The sequence below is a fragment of the Loa loa genome (genome assembly GCF_000183805.2).
Source record: "Loa loa unplaced genomic scaffold supercont3.13, whole genome shotgun sequence".
In the NCBI taxonomy this organism is placed as follows: domain Eukaryota; kingdom Metazoa; phylum Nematoda; class Chromadorea; order Rhabditida; family Onchocercidae; genus Loa; species Loa loa.
The window spans coordinates 131,516-142,846 of NW_018108193.1; the positions used below are offsets into that span (position 1 = coordinate 131,516).

At 27.4% G+C, this 11,331-nt stretch overlaps 2 protein-coding genes across 2 annotated transcripts in view; one reads left to right on the plus strand and one right to left on the minus strand.

The window, feature by feature from the left end:
* The window catches only part of LOAG_16684 (hypothetical protein), a 3,028-nt gene extending 2,412 nt beyond the window's left edge, over window positions 1–616 (plus strand). The window contains exon 7 of the mRNA XM_020449335.1: window positions 405–616. Within this exon, the coding sequence (XP_020307144.1) occupies window positions 405–467 (63 nt within the window). The 3' untranslated portion in view covers window positions 468–616. The remainder of the gene's footprint in view (window positions 1–404) is intronic.
* A 580-nt stretch (window positions 617–1,196) lies between these two features.
* On the minus strand, window positions 1,197–5,035 carry LOAG_08980 (hypothetical protein; the record flags this gene model as incomplete). The annotated part of the gene is made up of 6 exons (XM_020447838.1): window positions 1,197–1,448; window positions 1,647–1,786; window positions 1,919–2,095; window positions 2,514–2,693; window positions 4,003–4,145; window positions 4,891–5,035. The coding sequence occupies 6 exons, from the start codon at window positions 5,033–5,035 to the stop codon at window positions 1,343–1,345; spliced, it is 891 nt and encodes a 296-aa protein (XP_020301971.1). The 3' UTR covers window positions 1,197–1,342.
* Window positions 5,036–11,331: the final 6,296 nt, after the last annotated feature.

Consider the following 11,331-nt stretch of genomic DNA (forward strand, 5'->3'; position numbering starts at 1 on the left):
TCATATAAATATTTAATCTCATATAAATATATAACTCATATAAATATTTAATCCATCCCCAGAACCATGGATCAATTTTTTTAGCAAGCAGATCACGAGCGGCGGAAGATGTATAGTGAACTATTGAAGAGGATGCAGCGTGCCAAAGAATTGAAAGTCGTTGTTGAAAAATTGGAAGTTAGAAGAAATATAGCAGAGAGTAAGGGAAAAGAACTGCGGCCCAAGAAGGTTACATTGCATATATCTCGATGTGCAGAATTTTCTTTTGTTGTTCCGTTTTATCCATATTTCTTCTCTCTAAATTAGTTCTATCTCAGCTGCTCATAAGCTTCTTTTTTTTTTATTTAACTTCATTTTACTAGTCAGTAGTTATCTTTATGTGGCTTCTGTATTTGCATTTTTAGATAACGAAAGGGGAACTGATGAAAGCACCAGTATATAAATGGATTTATGAACGAAAAAAGTAATTGTTTTGCTGTTTTTTTCTTGTTCTTTTTGGATACAATAAACTTTTAATGGCTTTAACTCAATGTTACATGATAAAACACTCTGTAAATGGATTCATGAACAATAAAAATTGTTTCGAACTTTTCGTTATTCTGTTCGGATATGGCAAACTTTTAGAAGCATTTCGAGGTTGCGTAATCTTGAAGAAAAATATGTAATAATGTCTTCGCTCTTTGCCTTGATCGTTTGCACTTTCAGTTGATAAATATTTCATTACTTTTGTAATATTTTTTTCACGACAGGAAAATTCGGTTTATATATTTATGGCGATGTGAGTTATTTTTCACCCTTTTTTAGATGAATATTGTCGTACACGCATAATATTGCAGTGAATATCAACGTAATATGCGATGTTGAGTGACAATAGCATTACATGGAAGTTTTAAAAATGAAAAGCTATTTCTATATATAACGCGTAATAATTATCTCACGAATTGCCTTTTCTGTCTTATTCACTATATTTAAAAGCGGTGTTACCTCGATTCTACTTTTAAATTTAAGAACTATAGATGTCAACACGTGACCGCATGGGTTATTTGAGGTTCCCTTTTAGCCAAAGCAATACTATGTGTCTTATCAGGTAAAAGTGTAATTGTTCATCCGTAAATCAGGGATTTTAGAAACGTCCTGCATAATTTCAAGTCTGGAATTGCAAAAAACTCCCGGATCATAAAAATAGGTTTTTGCTGTTGTACAGTCTTTGAATAGAAATTGCGCAGTTAATGCATTGTTTCAATTTTTGATTAGCAGTAAAATCACTTTGCAATAAGAAATAAGGCATTTTAAAAAAAGTATTTGCGATGATGCACACTATTTAGGTAACAATTTGGTATTTTTAGGGATCATTTGAAGGCGATTTCACTAAGTTGTTATCATCTGCTGGAATCACTATCAATGCACTAAAATCTGACCCGCCGGACTCGTTACCCGGACTTACTGACCTGAAAATGAATTTAGGTGTAGATATTTACGACACTTAGTTCCAGGAATGCATATAATACTCCTATCATGTAAAATAGTTTCGTAATTTCTGTAATAGTTCATATCACTGTTGTGTATTTGTCTTCCGCAAAACTCTGTCTTTTTAGGATTGCGTTTGATAGATGATTATTTTTCTAAAATTAAAAAGAATATTTAACCTCTGCGGTAAATCAACATTTAATTCGCCTGATACAGTTTTCCGCATATGAGATGAATTAGAATCCGTACTAAAACTGTTTGATGTACGTCTCATACGTCGCATTTCTCCATAAAAGCCATCTCTCACTGATGAATATACCTGTAATTTGAAAATTTTTGAATTATTTCGTAGTTAGAAAAGTTACAAAAAAGACAAACAAAATTTTAGCATTTTTCTTTTGAAATATCATCTACATGGCTGTATTTTAAAAATGGATTTTAGAATCTAAACCATAGTAATGAATGAAGAAAATGCGGTAAGAGTTTGATGCGCGGGATGCATAGCATTGTCCAGGAATATACATTCAGTAATGGTAGCATCAGCATAAACTCCGAAAAATTCAGGCTTAAAACCGAGAACTCGAAACTTGACGTGTTTCCCACCGAATTCTTCTGCTAATCGTTGAACCTGAAAGCTTAATTAATCCTATCTATGGAAATTTCAAAAATTCTTCCCTGCTTTTAGAAATGTAAGTGGAATTGGAATATATTTCTTGTTAAATGTATGAATATATTCCTTGGTCACAGTTAAATTTTTGAGTGAATCAAATAAAATTTGAATATTTGATGCATTAAAAATGAAAAGCCAATAAAAATTGCATTTCCAATTAGTTTGAATTTCCAGTGAAAATAATGATGTAGTTTACAAGATCTGGTCAATTTTTAAATTATATCAACGGTAAATTTCGAAATTCAGTGAAGCAATTATATTTTAAATTCTTCGATTGAAAGAATTTCCGAGAAATTAAATTGCTTAAATTTGTATAAATTATAAAAATTCAAACATTTTGTGTAAAATTACTTGTAAATAGTGTGCTATTACTCACCTCATCTATAAAATTAATATTTGCGACAGTTTTCTTTAGAAGCACTTTAATTCCCTCCTCAATGTCATCCTTCTCATCGCTGCTCAATTTATCATAGAACTTTGCAAAGCCATTCCGCTTTTCATACACTCGTTGTAAAATTTTATGGCCAATAATTTCGTGTGGATTTTGGAAACAACTCTGAAACCGTCATTTATGGCTTAAATATAACGAACTAAAGCAATTTAATCGAATCATTCCAATAATTAAACAAAATAAAATTTGCTTTGCTTTGAAAAAGTTTTTTTCCTAATCAAATTAAATTAAATTTTCTTCCGTTAAAATTCTTCATTTCTTCATTTTGTTCACTTTTATTATCAAAATTAATTCCTTTTTAATGGATTAATTACATGCATAAATAAATATCTTGCCGTTTGCATTACTTGCTTAATTCAAAGCATTCATTAAGTTAATTTCTATTATTGGAAAAAGAAAAATTATTTTTTTAGATTGGTTTGTTGAAGTTGACCTTTAATCATTGGAACCCATATTCATATTTTTTTTATTAGCTGTGCATGTTTACTTCAAATTCCTTTTTAAGTTTTATCCTTAGAAATTCAGTTAGTTAGCTGAAACCTGTTTATTTTTTTAATTACCTGGTGACTTACCGCATTACCTGCACTTTTTGTTTACTTATTTACCAGATTAATTAAATGCTTTCCTATAAAATGTCCCATTTATTTGTGCATATTATCTATCCTTCTTTTTGACAACTTTATTTAAATCCATTTTCTTTTTCTTCACTCTCATTTTTTTCGTATAATTGTTCACAGTGATGCATTCAACAAAAATTAGGCATCACATCATATAGCTATTCACAGCAAATTTATGAATTGAATAAGCTGAGGACTTACGTCAGTTTTTTATGGCTTCATTAGGTAAATAAGTAAACAGAGTATTTAATTAATTGATTCGCGTTTTTTTCCCTTTTTATTCTCTTACTATTAACTTTGATGAATATTCATGATTTAATTTAAAGCAAAATTTCTATCTCATAATTTCTGATCATAGAGAAAGCGAAAAATTCGAAATGGAAAAACTGTTTTACTCTTTTCGAATGTGGAATTTTTTTCAAAATTATAGAACTTTTCTAAAGTATTCCAGGTTTTCGATGTAATTATCGTTAGAAATTATTTATGCAACAAGATTTTCTTTTTTTTTTGATTTGTAACAAATGATTCACCAATTGGACCATCTGTCGTAATGCTTCCACTGTTATCCGGAAATGATTTCATACCTTCCATGTCATTGCCGGCCTATCTTCTCTTGATTTACTTGCTTCCAGTTTCCACAAATGGAGAAACTGCTTTACTACGTGTATGATCTTTTTGAAGATCGACCGTATAATCGCTTTCTTCTTCACAAGTAACAATCGGCAACTTCTTTGATAAGCAATTAAATATATCATTCGATCCTTAGAAATCCTGCAAATTGTCATTAAGAGCGATACCTGAATAAGGTTTCGGTTACGGATAGAAATTGGATGCTTTTGCCTCGACATACTTCGTGAACTGCATATGCTTCCAGAACGACCACGATTGATATTCAGTTCTAATGAAGATCTCGATGAATTTCCCGCTCGGATGCCATAATCTATAAGTCGTAACATTTAGTTATATAATACATTTATATCATAATTTATTACTTAATCCTTCATTTATGCTTGGGAATTCTATTAACAAAGGTTTTGAGTGTTTTCAGATTTGCAAAGTTCATTTTTATTGAACTTTATTGGAGCCTTTTTTTTGTATTATTTAGGTTTAAATATAATTTGTTTTGCTAATATCATAATGAATCCTTTGACCTTATTTATCTATTTGACATCTATCTGACAAACAAGTATACAATTTTTAACTGAAATATCTCTAACAATGAAGCAGAATTAGATTGACTATCCTATTTTGCAACTTACTTTGACATGAAGTAAACAACCTATAAAAACGAAAACGATTGGCTCACATTTTTTTTCTTTTTAGTAGTATCTAATTTTTGGTAGTAATAAATGGGAAAAAAAAATCCTCTTTCCAGGTTTATGAAAATTTTAAATTGGCTTCTTAATTTTTCACTCCCGGTTTACAATAAGGGAAACAGGAAAGGATGAATGGTTAACCTTTTATAATCTTTCAAACTATCCCATTATAATGTTGCATCGAATATAAGCCGACTGTGAAAAATGAATTTAAATTCAACTGACTACTTGTTATGAGCTGAATATTAACATTTTGGGTTTTTTTAATTGTCTTTACTCTGAGATGAAATCTCAAGCAGCATATAATTGAAGCGAATGTTAACACTTCAATTACACATTAGAAATTTTCTATGATACAGTAATACTTACCAACATTAAGCAGATTATCAGTGCTGTTGATCGAATCAGCAGTTTTAACTATTGGAGGTATAATATGTTGTCCACTTCGATTTGTTGTTGATTTCTTACTTCCTGTCGATTTCGAATGTCGAATTTTTGATGCTTCGCTCCCCATAAATAATATATGATCGTCAATTTTCTTTCTTCTTAAATTTGCGCATCACTTAGTATTTATTTATTTTTAAAACTGTTTGAAAGTTTCAATTGTAACACTCATAATTTAAACAAATTAGTGAAATCATTATTAAATAAATTTTTGTTAAAAAAATATTTCCAACAAAATATGGCTGATCATTAATATTTGTCAGCAAATATTATTTTATTATTTTACAAATTTTCTAACTTACTTGGGAGAATGAATTATTTGATATGATCCAATAGATTATGGAAAAGTAGCTGGGAACAGGTTAAATTACTTTAAAACAATATCCCTGAAATATCACACATTTCATATCATAGAGCATCTTGATAAATACTGTCAATACTGTATCAGTAGATTATTAATAAGCATCATATGAAGAAGTAGTTGAGAAAATATTGGAAAAATCAAATTTTAATTCAAACGAAATTTTGCTTCAAATATTCCTTCATTGTATAAAATGTAATGATAAGGAAAATATTTTGCATAATGAAAGATATGGAAAAATAAGTGATAAATGATGACTGATACAGTGTGATGTATAAACGTGATACGTGATACAGGGTCTGATAGTTTAAAACTTTTTCGAAAATTGAAAAAATGTGATAGTATTAAGGAGTCAATCATTAGTGTGTGACATGAGTCAGCACAAAAAGCTTTTGACGATGCAAATTATTTACATGTCAACATTGGTGATAGAGACTATAAAACGAAATAATTTATTTCGATTATTCATTTCCTAATACATGAAGAAAAAAGAACTTTTTGAATTTGAAAAGTAATGAATTTATCACATACATTTATTTTTCCTCAACTTTTATATGGAAAAGAAAAAGAAAACTTCATGTTTGATTCTGTTGTCATTTCCAAATTTCTTCAGTTTAATCCGCAAAAAATGGAATGGGAAAGATAATTATTCGAATTTTTATCAAAACAATAATCAGATTAGTAAAATAATAATTGATTTTATATTGGTTACAACCGAAATTACCCGAACCAAATTGATAAGGAAATTGGACCGAAAAGAAAGAAAAAAAGAATCATTTCCGATTTAATGTCCACTAAAATTCGGATATAATGTCCACTAAATTCTATACATATGCAAAATATAGCACCAAGAGTACATTATAATATTAAAAAAATCTTCCAACATTCCGGAAGTTTATATTGCCGGAAAATTCTTCATCTTTTCCAAATCTAAAACATTAGACTTAAATGTTTAATTATACTATGAGGTTTCCAATTTTAATTGAATTTTAATTTTTTGAATTTTAGGAGAGAATGAGTAAGATATCCACTGAAAATGCAAAATAATAAATGATAGTCCCTTTTTTCTTTGTTTCTTTCAAATAGATAATTTTTGCACTTTAAAAATACATTTCGAAAATTAAAGGTGAACATTTTACTCCAGCTAATTAGTTGAAGGTAAACATTTTTTTTGGATTTCAAATTTTATCACTTTTTTGAATAGAACAACAAATAAATATCTTGGCCAAGTAATGTAAACTTTCCATTTATTTAATGGATCTGCAATGATTAGCAAACATTGAGTGGAGTTAATGGCATGATCAAAGTGATATTTCGATGAAGTTGAAATTTCGTTAAGTTTATTCGTTTTAAATTGTAGCAGAAAATTCACATCATTATTTCGTCGACAAATGGCATAAACATCCCTTTCAATGGTTATTCAACTCCTTTCACTGATTCAATTATTCGGCCTATCAGCAATAAAGTCTTTTTCACGCCTAGGCTCCTTTTCCGTGCATGCATTCACTATCCCATAAAGAAATAATGTGCCATTGAATTTAATGATATTAATATTGTGGTAAATAAATATTTATATGCTGGGTTAACACCAATGAAGTTACAGCAATAAAACGAGCAATACCGGGAAATTACCGGAAAATGAATTTTCTTATTGAGTGAATAATCCAAGTAGATTTCAATGAATAAAGTTTTGAAAAATATATTGAATTGGAAGAATAGAACAGGAAATGGAAAACTTTGCAATCTTGCAGTTAAACTATTTCTAAATGATTTTATAGGTTTAAACCTATCCATTAATGCGACTTAAAAAATGTATTACTTAAGATATGCAAACAAAAAAGTGAAAGTGCTTAATGAATAATGCAACGTTTTGTATTGTAAGAAAGATGCTAAATAAATAATTGAATTAATTAATTAATTAGCACAATCCTAATTAATTTTTTTAATTGTTACTTTAGTTAAAAATGTTGAAATGACAAATGGTAAAATATATGCATAAATTAAGCAAAAATCAAGTAAATGAAGATTATTGGCAATTTCGGGTGTATATTATCCAACAAATAAAGAGAACTTTATTTTCTATCTATAGGAAAGAAAGTGATGGAAACGCAAGAATCCATGAAAGAAATGCTATGAGTGTTTTTTAAATGAATTCCTTTGTGGATGAATTCCTCTCGAAAAATTAAATAATTTTATAAACGAAATTATTGCTGTCTCCATAGCATTACAAATGCGCTTTCTTTAAAAAATTATTGAAATTTTTTGGCTTCGACTTAAACTTGAAATATTATTCAAATGTAATGAATATTTTACGTAAAGAATATATTTTTGTCGGTACAGAAAAAAAAGAAAAAGAAGTTTAATAAGGTATTGATGAAGATTTAAAAAAGATTAAAAGTGCTATAATAATTTGCATTATTAACACATTTCTAATATCTTTTCAAACATACAATTTCAAATTTTTCAAAATTTTTTGCCTTAGAATTTTTATTTTCATTTTTATTTTTATGATTGACTTTGGTAAGCGATTAATTTAGTGAACTGTAAAGTAAAGGGAATTAAATGAAAATGTGTTTATTATTGTTATTATTGAACAACATTTGATCAAAGCATAAAAATCTGCTTGTATTTATTTATTTGTTTATTTATCCATTTGTTTGTCTGCTTATTTGTTTGTTTATTTGCTTATTCGTCCATTTACTTATTTATTAATTTATTTATTTATTTAGTCTATTTGTTTATTTATTTATTTTTTTTTTACTTACACCATGGGATCAAATGTATTTTAATGAGCCACAAGAGAATAAGTGGGAAAAATTAGCATAGCTAATGAATAATATTATATTGAATTATATTAAGTGGAATTGGAAAATATTAAAAGGAATTGGCCATTTTTATTAGGATGAGAGTTAGACTATTGCAATGCTCTGAAGTAGAAAAAAGCTATGATAGATGATAAATCTTGTAGAATATTATGGCCCTGACCCTCAGAAAAGATTTATTGGTACCATAAATACAGCCAACGAATCGTTCTAATCCCTGGGATTAACACAAATCCTTTGAAGGCAATTTTTTGACGAATACTTGCTTAGTAAAGGGTATGAAATAGGCAATTTAAAATTAAAAAAAAAAAGAAAAAACTGAGCTAATTTGAATGGCGTGGCTTTGCCTTTCTTACATCTTTCACAACCATCCTCTATAAATGGTGCGACATTTTCTTCTTTCCAAGTTTGTTAAAAAAATAAACTTTGTAAACAACTTAGTTCTAATTTTTATGGACAAAATTTTGATTGTTTATAAAATAAGATTCAAAATTAGCATCAACATGAGAGATGAGGAATAAATTAGTTAAATGTTTGGTGACGGAAAATTTTGTTAACGCAATTTTTTTTCAGCACTCAGTGAATAATATGTTAAATAGAATTTTAAATTTTAATGATTGGACAGGTAGCAACAATAATGCAACAATTGTCGTAATTTTATTCAATTGCAATTAAATTATTTTTATTTTGTTTACAAATTGATGTAAATAATGCCTTTAAAAATTTCTTAATTTCCTTATCTTATCAATAATTAATGGAAATTTTAAAATATTACACAAAACATTATTGTTACCCTTACAGTAAATGTAAGTTTCCAATACGATAAACGATGAATGACTAAATTGAAGATTTTGTGAAGTTTAAGTTTGTTCGTAATATTATCGCTACACCACTTTCATTTCTATTTACTTTCGGATTTAATTCCTTTACCATTGGGATTTAATTCTTTCTCACCATTGGGATTTAATTCCTACAAATTTGAATACTATCATAAAAGTAGAAAAAAAAAAAATAATAACAATCAAAGATGCAGTCATATGAAATTTTACTTATATCATTTAAAAGCTCAAATAGATCATTAAATAAAACGACGAAAAAACATCATCCCTAACATTATACACATAAAGACAACTCAATTTAAGTTTAATTAAATTAATCAATTTTGCATTATTAAATCAATTAATTTATCAATTTGCTACAATTAGCAATTATCAATAAGGTTAGTCCAGTCTTACACTATTAAATGATAACAACTTAATCAATAGCTATGTATAAATAAAGTTACGTTAAACAATTCCTTTCTTCTCATTTAAAAATTGAAATTTAATATTCTTCTTACAAATCAAAAAGACTTATAAACATACTCATGAATGGTGAAAGTTAAAATTCCGAAGAATTTTCGAAAAAAAAAGTGAAAAGGAAAAAATAAGGAAGCATTTTATTTCCTCCGCTCTTCGCTCTTACACGGATAGCATTGGGGCGCTAATGTCTCTAGAGAAATTCTTCCAATATTTTAAAACATTTTTATTCTGATAATGCACCAACAATATGTAGATGGAAAAAAAGAAAACGAAATCTCATTTCTTTACTGCATTTTATCGTTTTTTTTTTCTCGCAGTTTTTTGTTTTAAATTATAATAATATGAATTGGCTCTTTTTTCTAACAATAAAGAGAGAGAGAAAGAGAGAGCGAGAGAGAGAGGGAGAGAGGGAAAAAAAGTGAGGAATTATGAGTGTATTTTATGGATAAAGTGATAAAAACTTCAAATAAAATCAGTAAGTAAATGTAAATGATTGACGAACTAACTGATATACTTAAAGTTATGGTCAACTTATTCCAAATTAAATTATGTCAAAAGGAAAATTTCGCATTTTCCAACCTTTCTTGAATTTATTTCTTGCTTTATTTGGTAAAAAGCAGGTTTAGTTATTTCTTAGCGAGAAGTTTTGCATGAACGATTTTGAGGTAAATTGTAAGAGAGGACTGAAAAACTGAAAAGCATTTTCAAACATCAGAAAAGTTTGAGAAAATTTAATTGCCTTAGATAGTTCGAAATTTATTCGAAATTGAAACTCGAGAGATTTGAATAAGTTGCTTTCGTATCAATTTAAGTTTTAACCGGCATTTATTCATTTTAATCGGGATAGATGTTAAATATGATGCAGTTATTAATCATTAGCTTTTTAATTTCTTTTTAACTTTGATTAAATTGAACTACATGATTCAAAAAAAGTAAATCGATCAAACTAATCAACTATCAGTTCAACATGGATTTATCATCATTTTAGGCTAATTTAAAATGAACTAGTTCAGGATAGCTAATTGTTTAGTTTGTTTAATTACATCTAGGAATTATCCATTGTATGGTGCAGTTCATAGATTAGATATTATTCCCAAAGATTTTTTTTATTTTTTTGGGCAAGAAATTAAAATTTCAAGGATATTTTATCCATTAAAAAATTATATTAAATGCTAAAAATATTTTATTGCTTAAAAAAAATGAAAGCAGAAAAACGAATGAGGTATGAATGATTGTTTATGTACAGGAAAATGAAATTGAATTTACTGAATAGATGGATACGGTATGAATGAATGATAACAATAACACCAAAGTTAATTAATGAACTTTTGTATAGCTATTTAACAAATGATTGCCACAAACCGATGAAAAACGAGGGTGTTATATGGTTATAAATATAAATGAGAATTGCTTTTATATATGAAATGGTATTGGGACAAAATTCAATACTCTGTACTTATAGCATATTAAAATCAATAATTTGAGTACAATTTAAAAAAGGCCTACTAAATAAAATTATTTTACAACAGCTATAGAGGATTATGGTATTATTGGTGCTTAAAAACATATATATATACGTATATTCAAATGGATTAAATTTTGATAAATAAAAACAATATATGAATTAAAAAGGAGAAAAGTGCATTTTAAAGGTGTAGTAATAGCAAATAGAAAGAAAACTCGATTAATAAGTTCGAATTAATAAGTTGTTACAAATATTATCGTTTATCAATTGCTGTCAATATTATTATTTATTATTATTATTATTATTATTATTATTATTATTATTATTATTATTATTATTATTATTATTATTATTATTATTATTATTATTATTATTATTATTATTATTATTATTATTATTATTATTATTATTATTATT